At 43.9% G+C, this 26,017-nt stretch overlaps 1 protein-coding gene and 1 long non-coding RNA gene across 4 annotated transcripts in view; both read left to right on the forward strand.

Moving 5' to 3' along the window:
* Nucleotides 1-11,430, forward strand: part of LOC125085046 (translation initiation factor IF-2-like) — a gene marked incomplete at its 3' end in the record, with an annotated part of 39,293 nt that extends 27,863 nt beyond the window's left edge. Inside the window, exons 5-6 of the mRNA XM_047703173.1 lie at nt 2,823-2,896; nt 11,369-11,430. Of these exons, the coding sequence (XP_047559129.1) occupies nt 2,823-2,896; nt 11,369-11,430 (136 nt within the window). The remainder of the gene's footprint in view (nt 1-2,822; nt 2,897-11,368) is intronic.
* Nucleotides 11,431-22,736, forward strand: LOC125084693 (uncharacterized). 3 transcript variants are annotated; one of them, XR_007122670.1, is made up of 7 exons: nt 11,457-11,486; nt 11,615-11,661; nt 12,760-12,945; nt 17,178-17,334; nt 18,084-18,201; nt 18,384-19,221; nt 21,272-22,736. It is a non-coding gene; the product is annotated as an uncharacterized LOC125084693 (long non-coding RNA). The 3 variants fall into 3 exon arrangements; XR_007122668.1 differs by lacking the exon at nt 12,760-12,945 and having other exon boundaries at nt 11,431-11,486; XR_007122669.1 differs by lacking the exon at nt 11,457-11,486 and having other exon boundaries at nt 11,508-11,661.
* Nucleotides 22,737-26,017: the final 3,281 nt, after the last annotated feature.

Genomic DNA, 26,017 nt, shown 5'->3' on the forward strand with positions numbered 1-26,017 from the left:
TTTATATTCTTTGCTGTTGTTTCTCCCTGGTGAAACAACATTGGCGTTGGCATGGGGTGTGGACGTGGGATAGTATGTACTTCTAAAATACTATGAATTTGGGGGCGGCTCAGTGGCTCAGTGGATTAAGCCTCTGCTTTCAGCTCAGGTCATGGTCTCGGGTCCTGGGATCGAGCCCTCTTCGGGCTCTCTGCTCAGCAGGGAGCCTGCTTCCCCCTCTCTCTCTGCCTGCCTCTCTACCTGCTTGTGATCTCTCTCTCTGTGTCAAATAAATTTTAAAAAATAGATTATTTGTAGGCATTCCTCACACAATCTGAACATAATTCTTTGGCTATATGCATTGTTAGGGCTTGTCTTTTAATTTTGCTTATAGATATTTTGTTGAACAGAGTTATTTTTAAATTTTTAAATCCAAGTATAACAGAAACATAATAAAGTATACAACTGTTAAGCATAAAGGTGAGTTTAATTTTACAAAGTGAACCCAGCTCTGCAACAACCATCCAAAACAATGTACTTGCTGCCCTGAAGATTGCTGTGTGTACTTTTCTGGTCACTACCACTGTCCAAAGTTAACCGTGATTTTGAATTACAGTAGCAGAAGTTAATTTTGCCTATTTATATAAAATAATATGGAATGTATTTTTTGTGTCTGGCTTATTTTATTAAGTATCCTGTCGTGAGAGTCATTCATGTTCTTGAACTTAGTAGTAGCATTTAATTCTTTTTTCATTGGTTTCCATGGTTAAAACTGCACCAAAATGTTCCCATCCTATCATTGATAGTTGGAGTTTTCCACTTAGCAGCCAGTCCAAAAAATATAGTGGCGGACATTTGGTGGTTGCATTTGGTATGCAAATCTATATAGAATATACCTAGAGGTGGAATTAAGTAATACTGCCGAGTGGTTTTCCAAAATGACTCCTAAAATACATTGCTACTGGTAGTGTATGAGAGTTCCTCATTCCACAACTTCTCCAGCAGTTGGTACTGTAACTTTTTTTTTTTTAAGATTTTATTTATTTATTTGATAGACAGAGATCACAAGTAGGCAGAAAGTCAGGCAGAGAGAGAGGAAGGGAAGCAGGCTCCCTGCCGAGCAGAGAGCCTGATGCGGGGCTCGATCCCGGGACCCTGGGATCACGACCTGAGCCGAAGGCTTTAGCCCACTGAGCCACCCAGGCGCCCCAGTACTATAACTTTTAAACAGCCTTACTGAAATTTAATTGACATGCAGTATACTGTACCTATTTAAATATGCCACTTGATGTTTTGACAAGTGTGTACACATGAAAATCAGTTTAAACAAGATAGTTATTTTTCTACCACCCTGAAAAGTTTTCTCCTGCTCTTTGGAAATCGCTCTGGCCCTTTCCTTCCTGCCCCTGCATTGCCCACTTCGAAGGCCACTGCTTTTAACCCAGCACCATCTTGACAGGAAGTCCCTGGTAAAGACTAGGAAGTTGTGGCGTAAGTAGCTTGGCATTCGTCTTCCAACTGACTTTTAGAACAGCTAGACTACTTCCCTTCAACCCACCTACATAAGCCAGACCGAGCCAGCTCTGTTCGCATTAGATTAGCCTTCCACATCTTTTCTGCTGTCGTGGCTTTCAGGCAGGGTTTAGGATGAAACGATCAGCAAAGCATCATCACATAAGAATCCTCAGGGATAAAAGTTCCTCATAATCGTATTGTTAACAAGAAAATAGGAATTTATGTCACAATTGCTTTGTTCTTGACTATTTTCAAAGAGAAGACTTCTCTAATTAAGTAACATAACTGTAGTTACCATCTGAGCCGTAACTAGAACTTGCCTTCTTGTTTTATCGCATCCTGTATTCCAGCTGAGTCACCTATGATACAAGTATTTTCATGAACTTGTATTATTAAGTTCATTGAATATTCCCATAGGAGGAAAAAAATTCCCACTGTGAATTAAATCGGCAACGTTTATTGATAGCGGAGTTTGTGCAGCCAGCCTTATGTGGACTTCTAGTGGTTATGTCACGTAACGGTTTCTCACATACAAAATAAATTCTTGGCTATGATAGTAACATATTTAGGAACTAAGTGATTTGTACTTGGTACACAAATAATTTTTTTACCTTGTTTTTTTTCCTGTTGTGTAGCAAATAAAGAAGAAGGTAATAGCTCTCTTATAGATGTTGCTGTTATGTATTTAAGACAGAGATGGTCTGAATATAGGTTAAAGTGAATATAGGTCAGAGTTTACTTGAATGACTGTAGTTGTTCCAAGATCTCCAAGTAGAGATCTTGATCTTCTATTTTATTAAATGTGAGGTAGTATGGAAAGTGAATGATACGCCATGATTAAAGTGACATTGGTGTTACCAGTGAATACCACGTAGGAAGGGAGATCCTAGAAATGCAGTTTTTGGTATTTTTGTCCTATAAATACAGAAGCAGTTTAAGTTAAAGGAATTATGAATGTAAGCTTAATTCCTACTTTAGAAAAAAAATGATTGCTGCTATTTCTAAGTTAGTCGAAAAGGCTAGGTTGACTTTTGTATTTTACTACATCTCCTATATTTTTGTCAATTAATTTTCTAGTGAAAATTATTACTGAAATAGGGCTCACAGTTTTAGTAGAGTTAAATAGAAATACTTCATGGAAGTTAGTATCTATATTTTTCATGTAACTTGTTTATCATTCCTTCAGGTAACCACTAATTGAATTTATGAAACTATCTAAATTAAAGACATGATCTCAGATTATCTGTTTTTAATTATATAAGATACAGTGTAACATTTTCCATTCCCAATTTAAATCATTTTTCTTTTTTATTCCCTCTTTCTCCTAGTAATCAAAGCAAAGAAGCGTTCATTGACTGGGCAAGATATGATGATTCACAGGATCACTTTTGTGAACTTGATGGTAATAAACTATTGTCATGAAGTTATTTTAACCTTCATCCTTTTATAAGAAATGAAAATCAGTGAAAACATAAACAGTTATACCTTGAATACACTGGGTATTGCTGAGTGGATCTTATTATTCAGAATGGCATTTATTGAGAGCTTATGTTCTGGCCGTGTGCTGAGTGCCTTAAGTACATTATTGCTTCTCTTTTAGTTACCTTCATAACTGTGTATTATTTCATGTCCGGGGAAACTGAGTCTCAAGAAGACTAACTTGCCCAGGATCACACAGTAACAAGAGGCTGAGATAGGATTCAATCCCAGATCTGACTGGACCCATACCTATATTTTTCCCATCATGACACATCATCTCCTATGGACCTCTATTTCAAGCCACTTATTTCAGGTCTATGAACATATAAACACGTTCACACTGGAATTTTCTGGAGGTCCCAACCAACATAAAAACACCTTGCAATTTTGGGAAGGACTCTAAATTGACTTCCCACAAGCCTTTTCCCAAGAGTCCCCTGGAATAGTATGAAGAGAGGGCACTGTTCAGCAGTAACTACCATGACTCTTACTTCAGAAGGTAATTGAAGGGACTCAAAAATTTTGCTCTAAGGAGAATATTCCCAAGAATTGGGCCGAGTAAACTTAAATCATTCACTTGGTCTCTCTTCACTTTTTACCTTGATATCATAGGTGGTGGAGAAGAATTTGGGGTTCAGGCATGCATGGCTGGAGGCAGCAGGAGTTCCTCAAAACTTGGAACGCACTCAAGTAGTCATAGAGCTTCCTAGAGGGTTTTAGGGGATCCATCTGTAGAATTGTGCTCGTCCTCCAGTCTGCAGTGGGGCAAGTTAAGAGTGAGCTGCTACAATAGCACAGCAGATTGAGAGGTTGCCAGGATGATATCACCATGGCTTCTAGGGTTTCAGCAAGGACATTTTTTGTTTTTCAAAGATTTTATTTATGAATGTATGTATGTATCTATCTATCGAATGTGAGCAGCCGGGAGGGGCAAAGGGAGAGGGAAAGTAAGAACTCAAGCAGTCTCCGGGCTGAGCATGGAACCTGACTCAGGGCTTGATCTAACCACCCAAAGATCATGACCTGAGCCTCAATCAGGAGTCACACTTTCAGGCGCCTGGGTGGCTCAGTGGGTTAAAGCCTCTGCCTTCACCTCAGGCCATGATCCCAGGTTTCTAGGATCGAGCCCCGCATTGGGCTCTCTGCTCAACATCGGGCTCTCTGCTCAACGGGGAGCCTGCTTCTTCCTCTCTTTCTCTCTGCCTGCCTTTCTTCCTACTTGTGATCTCTGTCTGTCAAATACATAAATAAAATCTTTAAAAATAAATTTTTTTAAGAGTCACACACTCAACCAACTGAGCTGCCTAGGCAATCCCAGCAAGGATTTTTTTTTTTTTTTTTTTTTTTTTTTTAAGATTTTCTGTAGTTGACAGAGAGGGCACAGCAGGGGGAGCAGCAGAGGGAGAAAGAGAAGCAGACCCCCACCCCCCTCCCACACCCAGGTGAGCAGGGAGCCTGTCACAGGACAGACCTGGGATCATGACCTAAGCCGAAGGTAGATGCCTAACCAACTGAGGCACCCAGGAACTGCCCCTGCCGCCAGAAGAATACTTTTAAGAGATCTGAAAAAAAATTTCTTTGGGTATCTGGATAGAATAATGGGAAATTAATAAAATACTCCTGTTACGATATTTAGAATTGGCAAATGTTTCATCAAAGCAAGCTGTTGTACCTAGGTTAAGGATTGACATCACTGCTTACCCTTTAATTTGTTCTCCGGTTGTCATTCTAATTATGCTTAGTGTTCAACACGCACAGTCCCTTCTTGCCAGCTTATCCTTTTACCTATTTTTTGATTAAAATAAAAAACGTTTAGTGCTTAATTAACAGATTTTTAAATTAAAAATCATTTCTGTGAATATTTCTTATAGTAAATAATGTCAGTATATATTTCTTTTATAGGTATTTAACAAAAAATGCTACTCCATTCCAGAGATCACTTGGTATGAGCAATGATGTACTCAGTCACCTCTCATCAATATAGTGTTAACTAATTTTTTAACATTAGCTTCTTATATTATAAAAATGGAAGAGATGTCCTACAAGAATTTAGGATTTCATAATTTAAAAATTAGTAATTTCTATATTATGTGTAGTCCTGAAACCTATAAACCATTTTACTGGTTGGATTACCGCTACTTCTCTGGGTGGTCATCTTTGTGTATGTCCCGATGATTTATATATACAATTTTTAAAAACACTTCAGAGTAGCTTTAGAGTCAACATCTAGTTATTTCAGTTATGTAAAACCTTTTGATTAAAACAATCTAAAGAATATTCACCCCAGTTTATTGGAATATATCTCTACACCCCTGTTCTCCGTTTTGTTTTTGTTCTTTCTTTATTTGAAGAGAAGATGATCCTTATAGATCAAATAGTAGATTTTTAAATAATTTAACAGTTTAAGGTAAGCTCCTCTCCCTACTCCTGTTTTTTTGTTGTTGTCGTCGCTGTTGTCTCTATGCGTGGCCTCTTCTGCTTCGGGATTCTGCTCAAATGTCACCTTATCAGAGAATCCTGCTGTTGCCTGCCTCTAGAAAACAGCAACCACTCTCAGTGTGAGTGTTGACACTGCTGCCCGCTCTGAGTACCAGGAATGACCAGAGAGTGCAGGGCAGTTTATTTAGTTAATCTGTTTATTGTCTGTCTGCTCCAACTAGAATGTCAGCCGCCTGAGGCTTTGTCTTTCAGGTTCACTGCTTTATCCTTAGTGCCTAGAACAGTGCCTGGACTTGGTACTTGCTCAATAAATGTTTGCTGAATGAAGTTGTTGGTTCATAAATAACCTATATAGTATGACAGATTTTTACTTTTATATTTTCCCTTAAAACGTGTTCATTAGGGGTACCTGGGTGGCTCAGCCAGTTAAGCTGCTGCCGTCTGCTCAGGTCATGATCTCAGGGTCCTGGGATCAAGCCCCACATTAGGCTCCCTGCTCAGTAGAGAGCCTGCTTCTCCCTCTCCCTCTGCCTGCTGCTATGCCTACTTGTACTCTCTATCTCTGTGTCAAATAAATAAAAACCTTTAAAAATTAAAAAAAAAATGTTCATTAATAAACTTAACGTATTGTCTAAAACAGTTTCCAAATCTGGCTGTGTGTCAGAATTACTTGGGTGCTTTATAAACTATAGGTCCTCCTCACCTGAATATTTTATAATGCACTTTAATAATGCATTACTAGCAGTCAAAGTTAGAGTTGGTGATAGAGGCTGGGAGGCTCAATCTGAGTCTAAGGCAGTATTTTTTATCTGTGTCCATAAACAAAAAGACTGCACGCTAAGTTGACCTGTGCTATGTTTGAAGAGATATTTGGGTTAGGAGGTGTGGAGGACTGGCTCGCATCCTTGAACATGCCGTGTAGCCTCCTAACACTAATACGCAATTAAGTGACCATGAAAAGAAAATTCATTTGGGGAAAAAAGGTATACTTGAAAAGGAAGAAAAAGCATTAGTTGAAATTGATGAATTCCCAGAATTAGGTATTTTGATTCTGTGGACATTCTTCGAATCCTTTGGGAATGGTTAGCACGGTCAGATGGAACAGTTTGGGAAGAGCTTTACAAAGGGAGCAAGAAGAGAAAGCTTTGGGGAGGAGGAAGACCTATTAGGGGTCCAAAGAGCATTATGCAAATGAATGCTACGCCCTGCAAATGGAAAGAAGTTGTAGTTTCTGAACAGGCTAATTAAAATCGTGTCACAGGTGGCCCCAGGGGAAGGATGGGCGTACCAGCACTGGTGTGTTTGTAGGGGAACTCAACCTGTGGATGCTCCCTCACCCCAACTTCCTCATCTAGTTGCCATGAAGTTCTTGTCAGTGTAGATCAGGGCTTGAGAAACGTTTTCTTCTGTAAATGGACAGATAGTAAAAAGTTTAGACTTCGTGGACTGTATGGTTTCTCTTGCAACTACTCAGCTGTGCCATAATTGTGTGAAAGCAGTGAATGAATGTGGCTTATGTTCCCATAAAACTTTGTTGACAAAAAGTATACAGACCAGATTTGGACTATGGGTCATAGTTTGCTAATCCCTTCTATAAATTAACAAGACCAGCCTTTCATGATTTGAAATAGTATTAAAATTTTTAAGAACCACTTAAACCAGCAATGCACTTTTTTTTTTTCAGCATAACAGTATTCATTATTTTTGCACCACACCCAGTGCTCCATGCAATCCGTGCCCTCTACAATACCCACCACCTGGTGCCCCCAACCTCCCACCCCCCACCCCTTCAAAATTCTCAGATCGTTTTTCAGAGTCCATAGTCTCTCATGGTTCACCTCCCCTTCCAATTTCCCTCAACTCCCTTCTCCTCTCCATCTCCTCTTGTCCTCCATGCTATTTGTTATGCTCCACAAATAAGTGAAACCATATGATAATTGACTCTCTCTGCTTGACTTATTTCACTCAGCATAATCTCTTCCGGTCCCGTCCATGTTGCTACAAAACTTGGGTATTCATCCTTTTCTTTTTTCTTTTTTCTTTTTTTTTTTTTTTTTACAGCTTTATAAACATATATTTTTATCCCCAGGGGTACAGGTCTGCGAATCGCCAGTTTTACACACTTCACAACACTCACCATAGCACATACCCTCCCCGATATCCATAACCCCACCCCCCTTCTCCCAACCCCCCTCCCCCCATCAACCCTCAGTTTGTTTGTGAGATTAAGAGTCACTTATGGTTTGTCTCCCTCCCAATCCCATCTTTGTTTCATTTACTCTTCTCCTACCCCTCGACCCCCCATGTTGCATCTCCTCTCCCTCATATCAGGGAGATCATATGATAGTTGTCTTTCTCCGATTGACTTATTTCGCTAAGCATGATACCCTCTAGTTCCATCCACGTCGTCGCAAATGGTAAGATTTCATTTCTTTTGATGGCTGCATAGTATTCCATTGTGTATATATACCACATCTTCTTTATCCATTCGTCTGTAGATGGACATCTAGGTTCTTTCCATAGTTTGGCTATTGTAGACATTGCTGCTATAAACATTCGGGTGCACGTGCCCCTTCGGATCACTACGTTTGTATCTTTAGGGTAAATACCCAGCAGTGCAATTGCAGGGTCATAGGGTAGTTCTATTTTCAACATTTTGAGGAACCTCCATGCTGTTTTCCAGAGTGGTTGCACCAGCTTGCATTCCCACCACAGTGTAGGAGGGTTCCCCTTTCTCCGCATCCTCGCCAGCATCTGTCATTTCCTGACTTGTTAATTTTAGCCATTCTGACTGGTGTGAGGTGATATCTCATGGTGGTTTTGATTTGTATTTCCCTGATGCCGAGTGATGTGGAGCACTTTTTCATGTGTCTGTTGGCCATCTGGATGTCTTCTTTGCAGAAATGTCTGTTCATGTCCTCTGCCCATTTCTTGATTGGATTATTGTTCTTTGGCTGTTGAGTTTGCTAAGTTCTTTATAGATTTTGGAACACTAGCCCTTTATCTGATATGTCATTTGCAAATATCTTCTCCCATTCTGTCAGTTGTCTTTTGGTTTTGTTCACTGTTTCCTTTGCTGTGCAAAAGCTTTGATCTTGATAAAATCCCAAAAGTGCATTTTTGCCCTTGCTTCCCTTGCCTTTGGTGATGTTCCTAGGAAGATGTTGCTGCGGCTGACGTCGAAGAGGTTGCTGCCTGTGTTCCTCCTCGAGGATTTGATGGATTCCTTTCTCACATTGAGATCCTTCATCCATTTTGAGTCTATTTCGTGTGTGGTGTAAGGAAATGATCCAATTTCATTTTTCTGCATGTGGCTGTCCAATTTTCCCAACACCATTTACTGAAGAGGCTGTCTTTTTTTCCATTGGACATTCTTTCCTGCTTTGTCGAAGATGAGTTGACCATAGAGTTGAGGGTCCATTTCTGGGCTCTCTATTCTGTTCCATTGATCTATGTGTCTGTTTTTGTGCCAGTACCATGCTGTCTTGATGATGACAGCTTTGTAATAGAGCTTGAAGTCCGGAATTGTGATGCCACCAACTCTGGCTTTCTTTTTCAATATTCCTTTGGCTATTCGAGGTCTTTTCTGGTTCCATATAAATTTGAGGATTATTTGTTCCATTTCTTTGAAAAAAATGGATGGTACTTTGATAGGAATTGCATTAAATAGCAATGCACTTTTGATTCAATTAAGGGAATACACATTAAGGACATTGAGAATATAAGTTTTAAGTTAAACATTGATATACTTGATTTTACTCTTGTGATTTTCACTTCCTTAAGGTATAATGATTTAAAATGTAGTTTAATATCTTAATCTTGTTATTTTTCCTTATTGGTTGTTTAATTGCTTTTGTTGGGTTGATATTAGCCTGAGGTGTATATTCATAGATGACCCCTCATATGTGTAACTTACATGCACACATACATTCTTTATACATGTGTACGCACATATCTCAATGAATATATATGCTTCTGGTAGGTTTAGTATTTGTAAATAATCAGATCAGTTTTGCAAATGAGCTTAATGAAGACCACCTCAGAGGAATAAAAAATATATAACAGAAACTAGTGAATTGTAAAACTTCTGTTGAACTTTAAAAGCCACACTCCATAATATGAATCTTTCTTTTTTTTTTAATGAATATTTTTTTAAAATTACTCTTTTTAACTCTTGAACCAGTCCATGTCCTTGGACTGTTTCTGTAAATCCATCTGTAAATTACCTATTTTCTGTGCCTTAACTTAGTGGAATATCTATCTAATGTTAGGGCAGAAATAGAGCCAATATTCTTCAGTTCATGTTTCTATTGTCTGTAAGTGAGATCTAAACTCGTTTCTTCGGTTCTTCCTACTTCCTACAGAAGTACCAAGTACTTGGATGGTATGGATCAGGATGTGCCGTTTTCCTCTTAGAGTTATGGATAATCTCAGTTATGGTCACTGAATGCTCAATGATATTGTTATTTAAAAGGAAAATACACTATTAGTAATGAAAAAAAAGAGGGACCATATTTTAATGGCCATATTTGGCCCTGTTTAATTCAGGTGCCTGCATACTATTGATTTAATCTCATGACATGAAGAGGTAGGACACATACAAATAAAGGAGTACCTCTGTGTCACACAGATAGTTCTTTCGTTTCCATGTCTTATGATATTATGATCATCAACGTGTGAAGCATGATCGTTACACTTTTTCTAAAGGTATGAAAGCATGTATTCCCTTTCTATCCAGAATGTAAACCTTGATAATTAGACCATTTCCTTTATCTTTTGTATCCTTCAGAGACCTCTATTAAATGTCCAAATAGTGAAGAACTAGTAAAAACTCATTTGGATTTCAACACAGAAAATAGTTATTTAGGGGCACCCAGGGTGTTTAGTCGTTGAAGTGTCCCGACTCTTGGTTCTGGCTCAGGTTGTGACCTCGGGGTCATGCCATGAGGCCCCGTATGGGGCTCTGCATTCCGCGCTGAGTCTACTTCAGGTTTCTTGTTCCCTCTCCCCTGCCTTCGCCCCTCCCTGCTTGTGCGCTCGCTCACCGTCGCTCTCAAATAAATAAAATCCAAAAAGGGACGCCTGGGTGGCTCAGTTGGTTAAGCAGCTGCCTTCGGCTCAGGTCATAATCCCAGCGTCCTGGGATCGAGTCCCACATCGGGCTCCTTGCTCATCTGGGAGCCTGCTTCTCCCTCTGCCTCTGCCTGCCATTCTGTCTGCCTGTGCTTGCTCTCCTCTCCCTCTCTCTCTCTGACAGATAAATAGATAAAATCTTTTAAAAAAAATCCTAAAAAAATGAAATAAAATAAATGGTTAATTTATATGTCTTAACAATTTCCTGAAGTTGTGTCTGCTGTATATTGGCTTGAGAGGGCAAAAGTACTCTGTATGAACAGTGATAGAAAACAAACTGTAATGTGTATTTGTTTAAACTAGAGCATTGTGTAGTTCTAAGATCAAATTTGAATCCCGAAGTTATTGAGCCATTTATTTCATAAGTCCAGAGTAAGAATAGCAGGAAAATCTCTCTTTTTAGTATACTATATGCTAAAAAAATGTTCTGAGCCTGTGTTTAGGTAAGTGTTTGCATAGGGAAGAAATCAATCAAGTAGTAGAACAGGTTCTGATTCTGTTAGGTCTTTTCGATCCCAGTTGGTTAAAACGTAGGAATGATGAATGCCTCTCAGAAGGGAAGGGGTGTTCTGTTCCTTAAGAGAGCACTGAGTATCCAAAGGAAAGGGAGGAGTGTTTTTTCCTCTCCGGAGTGTAAGTTATCCCGGGTCAAGTACAGTGGCCATTGTGCTAACCACTCCTACCCGCTCTTTCGCTTAAATTGGACGTTACTTGAAAAGCATAGCCTTTCTCTGACCTTTGAGTAGTTATGTTTGCATTACAGTGTTACATTTCAGACAACTGGTGACCTATGGGTGGTTTTGATGAATTGTTTCTTGTTCAGATGAGCGATCTCCAGCTGCTCAGTATGTAGACCTGTTGCTGAACCCAGAGCGTTACACCGGCTATAAGGTCCTCTGCGTGGAGAGTGTGGAACAGCATCTACGAGGAAACTGTTTCAAGTAACGGAGGGGGTAGGGGAAAGAGGAGGAATGGCTAAAGGGAGGGTAGAGGAAGGGGAGTAGGATTCTGTTGGGAAGAAAATTATGTAAAACCATTTTATGTTTGAGTTTCACACTTGCTTTTTCAGGCCTCGATCTGTTTATCGTCCTTTAAATCCTCTGGCACCTAGCCGAGGTGGGTGTTTCATACATTTCCATGCTTTTAGAGACTATTTTCAAAATTTCTTTGTACCTAAACTTAATCTGAGTAAGTTTTCAGCTATTTTATATTTCCTTTAATTTGATCAAAAGTAAAAGTTTAGTTCACAGTTCAGTATCGTTTTCTGCATGTTTTATGTAATTGCGGGCATTTATTGAGTGCCTGGTATGTGTCAGGCCCTAAATAAAAGAGGAGTTTCATGGTAAATAAATAAAAATATATGAGTAATCCATGTAACAGAGGCTTCTCAGGGAACTCTTAAAAAATCTGGATGCCCAGGCCCTACCCCAGACTAGTGAAATCAAAATCTGTGGGATTAGACCCAAGTGGTGGTTATGGTCTTTTTGTGGTTTTTTTGTTTGTTTGTATTTTTAACTATCCAGATGATTCCAATATGCAGGCACCTTTGAGGACCAGTGGCTCCCAACGTGCTTCTCAGACTTGAGTGTGCATATAAATTACCAGGCAGAGCCTTGTTGAGATACAGGTTCTGATTCTGTGGGTCTTGAGGGAGGCACAGGATTCTAAGAGCTCCCAGGTGACGCCCAGCGTGCTGGCTGTCCACGCACCATGTCTGAGTGCTAAGGATGCAGAGTTGTTCAGATACTCGTGATGCCCGCAGCAGAAATGCTTTCCGGCAGGGTCCCCTGATTGCCCCGCTGGGCTGTTGAGAGCACATGCAGTATGGCCGGAGCAGGAACCAAACTTGACAGTTCACTGAATTTGTTTAAATTTAAGACTGAAGCAGTGCAAAATATTTTGTCATTAAACAGAATTTTATTGTTTTGATAGCTCTGGCCTCACACTCTGATAGCTCTGGCCTGTACGATTATTGCCTTGTAGCACATGTCTGCTTTTTACTTTTAAAATGTGGATCCTAGGGAAAATTTTACTAGCAATTCGCCTTAGAAAAAAAATTGGAAATTATATATGTGGCTGGTATATTATTTCTGTGGGACAAGCATTTTTGGAGATTAATCAAACTTACTGAGCACATACCAGTGTGTTGTCAGCAAGGAGCCAAACCCTGGGAGCAGCCCTGTCATTGACTTGCCATTCTCTTGTTTTCTTTAGACCAGGACTGATCTAAGAACTTGAATTCCCTGGTCTAGTTGTATCTTTAAGACATTTCTGAGACCCAAAGAGACACAGAAAGGTTAACCGAGGGGACTGCCTTCAGATACTGTCTTATAATGCAGCAAATGTTCTTCCGCAAATCATTCTGATACTGCTGGAAAAGGGAATTGGATCATGAAAAAGGTGTGCATGGTTTCTTATCCTTTGCCTGTTTTACACTTATAACTTATAAAAATGGAAACCACACACATACACACTTATAAAAATGGAAACAACACAAACGTTATATAAAGTAAAAAGAGAAAGCTCCCCCTGCCCTGCCCCACTCCTCTGTTCCATATATAGAATTTGGTAGGTATTCTTCAGGTCTTTTTAATGATCACTTGTGGTTTTTCGTTGTTCGTTTTTGTTTGTTTTTATTTTTAGGATTGGAGTTAAATATTTTTTAAAATAGAGGTATAATTAACATGCAACATCACATAGTTTCGGGTGTTCTGTATAATGTTTAGATATTGGTGTATATTGCAGAATTATCACAGTAAATCTAGTTAACCTCTGTGACCATAATTATAGAATTTTTATTTTTGTGATGAGAATTTATAATTTTCACGATACAGTGGTTATTAACTGTAGTTGACAAGCTGTACGTGACAGTCCTAGGACTTACAAGCTGGCACCCTTTGACACCCTTTTGCGTGTCTTGCCCACTCCCCACCGCCTGCCTCTGGCAACCACCCATCTGTTCTTTGGATCTATGAGCTTGGGGGTTTGGTTTTGCTTTTAGATTCCACGTGCAAGAGAGCACAGTATCTGTCCTTCTCTGGCTGACTTCCCTCCGCATGAGGTCCTCAGAGTCCGTCCATGTGCTTGGGGAGTGGCAGAATTCCTTCTTTTTTGTGGCTGAATAATATGATCACTTCCTTTAAAGCAGCGCATATTGTCAATTTAAACGAAACCATCCCATGCTAAGAAACCCCTCACATCCATGTTGTGACAAATTACAGATGTGAGACCACTGGAAAGATGAGAGGAAGGAGAGCAGCACTTAGGAAAAGACAGAGGCAGAGACGGGGGAGGGAAACCCGTCCTAGAAAGGAGGGAGACGGAGACCGGGTGAGGGAAGACGGGGGTCCTGGTTGCAGGTGAGAAGTCCATTCAGCAATCAGGGTGCTCGGGCCAATGCTGTCTGCGTGCTGTTCCCGCCGGGGCGGCCAGTGTTGGCTCCCAGCTCTTCAGCCTCTTAGCCTGGCTGCATGCTCCTCCCGAACCTAATGGTGAGGCTCTCCGGGCTGCCTCCTCCCACAGCTTTTGAAAAGTCGGTACCTTTCATTCCTGCTCAAACACAGGGTCGCCTCGGAAGCAAGGTACAGCGGCCCCAAATAACCTGTCCCTTAGCCCCCACCCCACCGGCCTGAATATCCCCCTGGGGACAGAAGCCCGAGACCCCAACACAACCTCCACTCCAGGCAGTGCATTTCACTTGTCCTCACGACTTGCAGAGGTCGTCTGATGGGTCCAGAGAAACCCGCCTACGTTATGGCCCGCGTGCTGTTGTGATGTTAGGAACCCTTCACCTCCCCAGAGTTTGGAAGGTCACCTGACCCATTCCGGAGGGCTGTCCCAGCCACCACGCCCACTTCTCCTGCCAGCCTGGGACTCTGCCTGCAGAGGGAATTCCCTCATGGCTGCCAGAGGCATGACACTCTAACTGCCCCAGCTGACCTGAGCAGGAGCCCCAGCAGAGGAGGGAGAAGGGACACGGCCCTCGGCTCAGAGAACGAGCCCACATGGCGCTCCACGAGACACGACATCCCTCTGGGAGCCGCCCAAGACAGCGCAGCTAGGACAACAAACTCAGAGCCTTCATCGTATCACAAAGGGCTATAAACGATGAGCCACGGGGCTTTCTCAGACCTGAGAAGGGGCTGTGACCAGCAGGTCAGGCTGACGCGGATATGGGGTTGCTATGGCCCCACCCAGCACCGTGGGCCACCGAGCACAGACCTCTCGGCAGAGGCCAAGGTCCGCACATGCTGGGTTTCCCAGGAGGCATTCCCTGCCTCTCTCCGGCAGCACGTCCTGGGAAGCAGGAGGATGCCTCCAGGGGTGAGATGATCCCTCAGTTCTGAGGGCAAGACTGGAAGCATCTCTCTGTCCGTTGGCTTGGCCCAGCCCTCCACAGATCTCCTCGTTCCCAGCAGGGACCTGGAACCCACAGTCTCCCCTTCCCACGGTTCCCCAGAACCATGCTCCTCAACAGGAGGCTGCCAGGGCCCTGAGAGAGGCAGGCCAGGACTCCCAGAGGGCAGGGGCACCCGGAGCATACCGATTTCCCTCACAAACACCTCCACAGCGCTCTAGATGGGCTCAGACTGATGCTCTTGGAGGCCGCCAGGATGACCCCAAGGGCCGTATTTCTTCACACCTGCAGGTGGAAAGAGACAGGGATCAGGGCGTCGAGAACCACCTCCCTCCTCTCTTGGAACCGACTGAGCTTCTGCGGGCAAAGCCCCGGGGATCCCCAGAGGGTCTGTGTGAAGCGGCATCCGTCCTCCTTCCCTGATCGGGGACTTTCTTCCACTCAGCACAACAGCAGACCCACCCAGTCCCTCACCCAGAGCTGAGGGTCAAGGGGACAGCAGGCTCTCTTCCAGAGGAAGAACAGAGGTGCCAGAACACAATGGCATGGTCTTGCCATTCCTCCAGAATCTCTCTGTGAGAACAGATGGGGAAAGACCCCAGCATCGGAGCAAGAAATGCACTCTTTGGACTCTTGAGTATTTTAAATTGTCATTGTCCAGTGGCTTCTACCTTGCGTTTCTCCTTGCAGCACTACTGAAAATGTCAAAATAACTGTTCCTCCAAGAATGCAAGTCAGCCATCAGGACTACCCAGAAATGAGACCTTAAGTCCCATCGAGACTGGCCATCCTCAATCTTCTTAGCGGGATGAGTCTGAAGACTCAACTAGCTTGGATGATCCAGGAACTAGGATACTGCCACCTTCCAGGGGCAGAAGGGACCCGAAGCAGGATGCCAGCCACCCAGACAGTGAGAAGGATGGTAGGAAATCCCACTCGGATCCTTGCTGTTTTCCCCGTTGGAAGGATGGCAGGAGAAGGTGGACGAGAATTCTCAAGGAAGATTCGGGACGATGGAAGCTTTGCTAAGAGAGCCACTCTGAAACTAGAGTGTGAAGGACAATCAGGAAGGAAACCCTAGGCACATCTCCTGTGTCAAAGGTCCGAGCACTGTGAACTTTTTGACGTCCGGCCCGTGGACCTGCTCCGTGGCAGATCCACCACCACCTGGGACACATCCCTCGACTCTGGACTGAAAGAGAGACAACGCAACGCCTGTTAGCTGCCAGCACTCATCGCCGTCCTTGCAAAACACGTGCCTGTGCTTTTCCCTCACGAACCTGTCCTCCCTGCTCAAAATCGGGAGCACACCTGATTTCTCTCCACTCTGTGTCTCCCAGATGACCGTCCCAGAAGTGTCCCATTTTTTTTCTTTTCTTTTCCAGCACCCACTTCTTGACTGACACAAAGAAGTACCAAGGCAAAGGGCCACGGTACGCTATTCATACATCGTCAGGTGACGGCAAAACCTCAGAGGAAACGTTCAAATGCCAACGTCCACCTCACCTGAAATTCAGATTCCTGAAATCGAGGAGTTTCCAATTCAGTCTTTTTGCAAATTTCTTTCCAAAGAACCAGCCCCGGCTGTCGGAAATAAAATGTCTGTTTTGGGGGTGCCTGGGTGGCACAGTGGCCTAAAGCCTCCGCCTTCGCTCAGGTCATGATCCCAGGGTCTTGGGATCGAGCCCCACATTGGGCTCTGTGCTCCGCAGGGACCCTGCTTCCTCCTCCTCTCTCTCTGCTTGCCTCTGCTTCCTTGTGATTTCTGTCTGTCAAATAGATAAGTAAAAGCTTTAAAAAAACTCTATTTTGACAGAATGTCAGAAATCCATCCAATTTCCTCCATTGTAGTCTCTAAGATACTCTAAATAGCTAGACTTGTCTTCACACCACCACCACAAAGGAAACGCTTGCCAAGTCAAACTCCAATTAATTGTTATCCGACATTTGCCAAAAGGACAGAGATTACTGGATATTATTCAAAACTTAATTTCTTAAAACTTAATTTCTTAAAAAATCATTAAGAAAGGTTTCCAAAACTGCCAGAAAAATGATCTATTTAGATATCAATTGGGTAAAAGGGTATAATTAATTGTGTTACCTGAAGCAGCATGACGATTGTATTGTCGTGTGTAAATACATGCTGTTACTAGTTTGGTTTTGTTCCCCCTCCCATCGTATTACGTTGCAGATCTCATAAAATACCTTAATTTACGTATCATTTTTATTAACTTGTTTGTTTATATTGTAACGATTTTACTCACTTCTTTGGCAGAGAGAGAGAGTTCCCAAGCAGGCAGAGCGACAGGCCGAGGCGGGGGAGAAGCAGGCGCTTCTTCACTGAGCAGGGAGCACGACACGGGCTGGATCCCAGGGCCTGGACCTGAGGCGAAGGCAACTGCTGAGGCAAATGAGAAACCCACGTGCCCCAGGTAGAAAATATTGTAAATAAATCACATTATATTTGCTGCCTGTAAATGCCTACATCCCCTGGGTTGTTTTCCAACGAGTTCTCAGTGGTCAATTTCCAAGAGACCACACGGCAGTGGCCAGGCCCGCAGGGACTTACAATGGATGTGGGTCCCCTGCATGCCAAGCTCCCAGGAGTGCACACAGAAGGGGTGAAACCAGCAGAGAGGTTTGGGGTCCAAACACTCCAGAGTGCACAGACTGAGCTCGGAAGCCAAGAGGGTCCTACCCAGCTGTCACCCGCCTCATCCTCTGTGCCCGTGCAGGGACACCACATGTGCATGCCATGTGTACAGGCCCTGGAGGTGCCATCCAGTGCTGGAGATGACCCCTGTCCACAAAGGGTGACTCTTCCTGCAGACCAGAAATGGAGGATGGGGGGCAGGCAATAGGGAGGTCAGTGCACTAAGGGGCCTTGGAAATCAGACATGCACGGAGAATCCAGGGTTTTTCAAAGGGTATCTGTCCCCTGCAGAAAGGGCACCTTGCGATCCATATGAATGCAGCTCACTGAAAAATGACAGACATAGGTTTGTATCCTTAGCTCGTGGCTCAGGCAGTCCGCCCCACAGACAATATTAGGAACTGTCACCCTTGGCTCCAAGGGGCTCTGGGAAGGCACGCAGGGCCTTCCTGAGGAGGTGGGCCCCGCGGGAAGCCCTTTCCATAGTTTTCCTTTTTTACATTATTTACCTGTTTTCTATCTTTGCAGCGTGACGGGATTCACTGTTCTTGCACCGCACCCAGGGCTCCATGCAATCCGTGCCCTCCTTAATACCCACCACCTGGCTCCCCCAACCTCCCACCCCGCGCCCCTTCAAAACCCTCAGGTTGTTTTTCAGAGTCCATAGTCTCTCAGGGTTCACCTCCGCTTCCAATGTCCCTCAACTCCCTTCTCCTCTCCATCTCCCCATGTCCTCCATGTTATTTGTTATACTCCCCAAAGAAGTGAGACCCTATGATAATTGACTCTCTAGGCCTGACTGACTTCACTCAGCATCATCTCTTCCAGGCCCGTCCCTGTTGCTCCACAAGCTGGGTATTCATCCTTTCGGATGGAGGCATCCTACTGCAGAGCGTATATGGACCACATCTTCCTTATCCATTTGTCTGCTGAAGCGCATCCCAGTTCTTTCCGCAGTTTGGCGACCGTGGTCTTTGCTGCTATAAACATTGGGGTAGAGATGGCCCTTCTTTTCACTCCATCTGTATCTTTGGGGTAAATACCCAGTATGCAATTGCCAGGGTCCTTATTCGACACAGCAGGCATGACTTGGGTGAGGGCAGAATGAGAAACACTCCCCCTGAGCAGGGAGCCTGATGTTAGGTTTGATCCCAGACTCCAAGAGCAGGACCTGAGCTGATGGCCAATACTTAACCCCCTGAACCACCCAAGAATTCCTGGAGCGACTTTGTGAAACAATCTCGTATAAATAGGAGTTTTCCAGAGTAGCAGATAGTAAAATGAACATTTCAGTCTCCTAGTGCCCTCAGGAGTATCCTTTTTAATGTCCAAAAATGGAGTTAGTTAACTTACAGCGCAGTATTGTGTTCCGCAGTACAATTCAGGGACTCATCACTTCTCTCCACCACTCAAGAGCTGATCACAACAAGTGCGTTCTTCAATGCCCATCATCCTTTGACCCCTCCCCAACCCACTTCCCTCCAAGACCCCACAGGGTGCAGGAAGGCCTTCACCCTGAGAGTTCTGTCATGAGCCATCGCCACGGTGACCTGATGACACGCATCCAACCTTCCGTTCCAACTGTCACTCTGTGAGCCGAGCCCTGGCAGTTTGGTGAACAGGAGTAAAGCTCCCCACGATGGAAAACCTCAGCTGTTGTTGTACGGTATGTGCCTATCGATGTTCTCAATTCTCTTCTCTCAAGCTGGCTGCCTCCCTTTTACAGAGACAGGCTTCTTCTCTTTGGCTTTTCCTTTCCACCCTCTGATTTCTCCTCCCGGTCGATGCCTGTATCTGTTGGTTCGTCTGGGTTATTCATTGGATTCTTGGGGAAAGCTGCCTTCTGAGATCGCTTCGACGTTCAGAAAACCGTACTCTTTCTGAATACCCATGTCGCACACAGTCCTACGGGGACAACACACAGGTCACACGCCACACTGTTGTCCCTGGATCAGGAGAATCTTGGTGCGACCTAGCCAACACATTTGAGGGGAACCAATTGCCGGTCACCTCTTCCCGATGGAGACGACAACATCGGAGAGGAACGGTCAGCGGTTGAAAGGCAGCTGTCTTTAGAAGGAGAGATGCTGGAAGATAGCGGGGTGGTCCCATGGGTTGATGTGGAGGGTTTCACGGGCCGTCAGCTTGATGCCTGGGAGTGCACGGGAACGGGCTGTGCCACCGGGTGGGTGGACCGAACACATGGCAGCTGCACAGTGTGGCCAGTCTGCTGGTCTCAAAGATAATGCTGGGCTGGGTTCTCAAGGCCCGGCCTAGGGAGGGAGACAGGAGACTGTTGCCTAAACCTACAGTCTCCACAGGGGATCATGAGACCTGAGAGTAGACAGGGGATGCTGGCGAAGAATGAGAGAGTAGGGAGGGACTCACTCCAGCCAGGGTAGCCTCACTTCCATCCGGGCTCCTCAGGCCATTCAGCATCATCCATCTCCATCCTGAAACCAACCACCCCCAGCCCACATGGCCACCTCCATGTCCGTTCGTACCATCAACTGCTCCTCGGATTGGCCAGTTCAAGGCAAGCGAGTTCTCGGCGGGGTCCTCTGTGACCTCTGGTAGTTTGAATCAGCTTGGGAGCCAAGCAGAACCCCAGAGACGTGGGGTGCAACTGGCCCTCAGGACGGCCTTGGGCGACCGTGCTGACCTTGCAGAGAGGTGAGGGAACGTGGCCCGTGCCACACGTTCCTGGTTCTTCACTAGGGCCCCATGGGGCAGAAACCACCACATAGTTGATGTCAGGGCCCCAAACACAGAGGTGAGGGAGAACTGAGTTTGGTCTCGTGGCACTCACTCTCCCCTACAGAAACACTGGCACAGAGGGATTTGAGACTGTGAGGGCAGCTCCTGGTTCAGGGCTTCAGGACGTTTTCTCAGGGGCCGTGGGTTGGTTTCAGGGCCTGGGGAATCTCCAGCCACAGGGAAACGACGACATTCCTGTCCCAGATCCCATCCCTCATCAAGGTGGCAACTCTGGATGGTCCCTTCACCGCCCTACATTTCAGAGCCCTCCACTGTCCAAGGGGGCTTCCAGCCCGTTGCCACTCCCATGGGCGCTGCTTGGGGGAGGAAAGGAAAAAGGCACACGGATTCTCTGTTGGCTGTCAAGCATCGTTTTCATGGGATGGATAACTAGGGGGCTTCCATCCTCCCGTGCGGTGGAGCCATCCCAAGTCCCACGTCGGGCTTCTTGCACAGCCAGCCGTCTAGCCGAGTCCGGAGGCAGTCCGTTCCTCAACACCTGCCGAGCGGCTGGGAAGCATCCCGTCCTCCCCTAGGTCCCAGGTGCTCCTTGGACTCAATCACTTGGGACACCGTGACGGCACACCAACGTCTAGGCCGGAGGGCAGGGGAACGGGGCACAGAGGGTTCTGGGGAACACTCTCGGGTAGGTGTGGCTGCTCAATGGGATGTGAACCCAGGCCATCGGGCGTGCTCATGGCGCTCTGTTGCATTTCTGTCCTGTCTCTGCTCCATACAAGCCGTTGCCCACAGAACCTGTGGGTGTGGGAGGGGTCGGAATTCAGAGCACAGCACACGGCCATCTCTTCCTAAGTGCCACCTGGAGGGAGGAATGCCTGCTGGGCAGCTGGCGAGTAGGGGCAGGAGACGGATGGACTAGAAGGGAAGAATGTCCAATCCCCCTATGGGCTTTTGATGACAAGATGCTGACACTGCTCTCTATTTCTTGCGTCTCCCAGAAACCTGTGGGGAGCTTCTCCCTCAGAATTTGGAGCCACCCACAACCATGCCGGACCCTCCACAACCACCCATGGAGAGAGTCCGGTTCTCCCTCCACGATGAGGTCTACTCCTTCAAGGTCACCGACGAAGGTACCTTGGAGATTGACTCATTACGTTGCTTGGAGACGCATTCTTTCGTTCAGTAGCACGGACATCACCGAAGCTTTTAAAACTGCTGAGACACATTGTCCTCTGATTTCACTGGTAGCCGTTTCCCTCTATGCTGTCCGTTCCCTTTTAAGTCCACAAGTCACAATGAAATTCTCATTCAAACTGGATCCAAGGGGCACAGGAAAAAAGTGTCTACTAGCTGAAGGGATGGATCTTAGGTCTTTCTGGCACACACAGTTCCCTATAGGTCTCCCCAGAAAACATGCTTCTTAGATGTGTAGGAAGGAAGAGACTATGCTTTCCACCAGGAACGCTGAACAGAATAATGGAACAGAATACGATAGGAGGTTTCACGATCTCCCTCCTCCCCCCCAATCTCAAGGGTTACCCTTGATTATTCCCACTCATGGTCTCTCTCTCTGTCTTTAATTTCTCTATAAAGGTATTGTTCTTTAAGTCATATAAACCAGAGTTCTAAGCCACCTCTTTGAATCACTCTTTCCTATGTAGATGTGAGATATCTGTTAGTAAACTTGTGCTTTGGGGTATTCTGTTTGTTTGTTTTTGCCTTGTTAATCTGTTATTGTACAGTGTCATCTGAGAGTCTATGATGAGTAGAAGAAAATTCTTTCTTCCCCTACAGTCAGTCCAGATTATGTGTGCGTTTGTTTACCTGATAAGCTCCTGGTCAAATGGCCTGTGGCATAACAACATCCTCTTTCTAGTGTCGATAGGGGTCAGTCTCGGAGTGCTGGGGTCTACATCCACTGTAGTATCTCTAATAAGTACAAAGTAAATTTTTCACTTTTTCTGCATGGAAAGAAGTCTCCCAAAGATATGTATTTGGGCATATTAAGTGTCACATGTCTGTTGACATGTTAAAAGTTTCTTCCTTGAAACAGTTGTCACAGATCAAGATGCCCCACTCACCAGTGACCATGACCTCCATCTAGATTACTACATTGGACATAGATTTACTTTGCTGTTTTCTCATGGCATCTCTTTTTTAAATTATTTTTTTATTCAAGTATAATTAACCCTGTGTCATATTAGTTACAGGTGTACAATATTTAATGATTGAACAATTCCTCTACATTTTTCAGTGCTCATCAAGATAAATCAAGATAAATGTACCTTTAATTCCTTTCTCTATTTCACCCATAGCCCCTCCCATGTCCCATCTGGCAACCACTGTTTGTTCTTTGTATTTAAGAGTCTGGTTTTTTTAGTGCACATGGAACATTCTCCAGAATAGATCACATTCTTGGTCCTAAATCAAGTCTCAACCGGTATCAAAAGATTGGGATCATTCCCTGCATATTTTCAGACCACAATGCTCTAAAGCTAGAACTCAATAACAAGAGGAAATTTGGAAAGAACCCAAATACATGGACACTAAACAGCATCCTTCTAAAGAATGAATGGGTCAACCAGGAAATCAAAGAAGAATTGAAAAAATTTATGGAAACAAATGATAATGAAAACACAACAGTTCAGAATCTGTGGGACACAACAAAGGCAGTCCTGAGAGGAAAATATATAGCTGTACAAGCCTTTCTCAAGAAACAAGAAAGGTCTCAGGTACACAACCTAACCCTACACCTAAAGGAGCTGGAGAAAGAACAAGAAGAAACCCTAAACCCAGCAGGAGAAGAGAAATCATAAAGATCAGAGCAGAAATCAATGAAATAGAACCAAAAAAACAATAGAACAAATCAACGAAACTAGGAGCTGGTTCTTTGAAAGAATTAATAAGATTGATAAACCCCTGGCCAGACTTATCAAAAAGAAAAGAGAGAGGACCCAAATAAATAAAATCATGAATGAAAGAGGAGAGATCACAACGAACACCAAAGAAATACAGACAATTATAAGAACATACTATGAGCAACTCTACGCCAACAAATTTGACAATCTGGAAGAAATGGATGCATTCCTAGAGACATATAAACTACCACAACTGAACCAGGAAGAAATAGAAAGCCTGAACAGACCCATAACCAGTAAGGAGATTGAAACAGTCATCAAAAATCTCCAAACAAACAAAAGCCCAGGGCCAGACGGCTTCCCGGGGGAATTCTACCAAACATTTAAAGAAGAACTAATTCCTAATCTCCTGAATCTGTTCCAAAAAATAGCAATAGAAGGAGAACTTCCAAACTCATTTTATGAGGCCAGCATCACCTTGATCCCAAAACCAGACAAGGATCCCAACAAAAAAGAGAACTACAGACCAATATCCTTGATGAACACAGATGCAAAAATTCTCGCCAAAATACTAGCCAATAGGATTCAACAGTACATTAAAAGGATTATTCACCACGACCAAGTGGGATTTATTCCAGGGCTGCAAGGCTGGTTCAACATCCGCAAATCAATCAATGTGATACAACACATTAATAAAAGAAAGAACAAGAACCATATGATACTCTCCATAGATGCTGAAAAAGCATTTGACAAAGTACAGCATCCCTTCCTGATCAAAACTCTTCAAAGTGTAGGGATAGACGGCACATACCTCAATATTATCAAAGCCATCTATGAAAAACCCACCGCAAATATCATTCTCAATGGAGAAAAACTGAAAGCTTTTCCGCTAAGGTCAGGAACACGGCAGGGATGTCCGTTATCACCACTGCTATTCAACATAGTATTAGAAGTCCTAGCCTCAGCAATCAGACAACAAAAGGAAATTAAAGGCATCCAAATCGGCAAAGAAGAAGTCAAACTCTCACTCTTCGCAGATGATATGATACTCTATGTGGAAAACCCAAAAGACTCCACTCCAAAACTGCTAGAACTTGTACAGGAATTCAGTAAAGTGTCAGGATATAAAATCAATGCACAGAAATCAGTTGCATTTCTCTACACCAACAACAGACAGAAGAAAGAGAAATTAAGGAGTCCATCCCATTTACAATTGCACCCAAAACTATAAGATACCTAGGAATAAACCTAACCAAAGAGACTAAGAATCTATACTCAGAAAACTATAAAGTACTCATGAAAGAAATTGAGGAAGACACAAAGAAATGGAAAAATGTTCCATGCTCCTGGATTGGAAGAATAAATATTGTGAAAATGTCTATGCTACCTAAAGCAATCTACACATTTAATGCAATTCCTATCAAAGTACCATCCATTTTTTTCAAAGAAATGGAACAAATAATCCTCAAATTTATATGGAACCAGAAAAGACCTCGAATAGCCAAAGGAATATTGAAAAAGAAAGCCAGAGTTGGTGGCATCACAATTCCGGACTTCAAGCTCTATTACAAAGCTGTCATCATCAAGACAGCATGGTACTGGCACAAAAACAGACACATAGATCAATGGAACAGAATAGAGAGCCCAGAAATGGACCCTCAACTCTATGGTCAACTCATCTTCGACAAAGCAGGAAAGAATGTCCAATGGAAAAAAGACAGCCTCTTCAGTAAATGGTGTTGGGAAAATTGGACAGCCACATGCAGAAAAAATGAAATTGGATCATTTCCTTACACCACACACGAAAATAGACTCAAAATGGATGAAGGATCTCAATGTGAGAAAGGAATCCATCAAAATCCTCGAGGAGAACACAGGCAGCAACCTCTTCGACGTCAGCCGCAGCAACATCTTCCTAGGAACATCACCAAAGGCAAGGGAAGCAAGGGCAAAAATGAACTTTTGGGATTTTATCAAGATCAAAAGCTTTTGCACAGCAAGGAAACAGTGAACAAAACCAAAAGACAACTGACAGAATGGGAGAAGATATTTGCAAATGACATATCAGATAAAGGGCTAGTGTCCAAAATCTATAAAGAACTTAGCAAACTCAACAGCCAAAGAACAAATAATCCAATCAAGAAATGGGCAGAGGACATGAACAGACATTTCTGCAAAGAAGACATCCAGATGGCCAACAGACACATGAAAAAGTGCTCCACATCACTCGGCATCAGGGAAATACAAATCAAAACCACCATGAGATATCACCTCACACCAGTCAGAATGGCTAAAATTAACAAGTCAGGAAATGACAGATGCTGGCGAGGATGCGGAGAAAGGGGAACCCTCCTACACTGTTGGTGGGAATGCAAGCTGGTGCAACCACTCTGGAAAACAGCATGGAGGTTCCTCAAAATGTTGAAAATAGAACTACCCTATGACCCTGCAATTGCACTGCTGGGTATTTACCCTAAAGATACAAACGTAGTGATCCGAAGGGGCACGTGCACCCGAATGTTTATAGCAGCAATGTCTACAATAGCCAAACTATGGAAAGAACCTAGATGTCCATCTACAGACGAATGGATAAAGAAGATGTGGTATATATACACAATGGAATACTATGCAGCCATCAAAAGAAATGAAATCTTGCCATTTGCGACGACGTGGATGGAACTAGAGGGTATCATGCTTAGCGAAATAAGTCAATCGGAGAAAGACAACTATCATATGATCTCCCTGATATGAGGGAGAGGAGATGCAACATGGGGGGTCGAGGGGGTAGGAGAAGAGTAAATGAAACAAGATGGGATTGGGAGGGAGACAAACCATAAGTGACTCTTAATCTCACAAAACAAACTGAGGGTTGATGGGGGGAGGGGG

Source organism: Lutra lutra, chromosome 14 (genome assembly GCF_902655055.1).
Source record: "Lutra lutra chromosome 14, mLutLut1.2, whole genome shotgun sequence".
Lineage (NCBI taxonomy): Eukaryota > Metazoa > Chordata > Mammalia > Carnivora > Mustelidae > Lutra > Lutra lutra.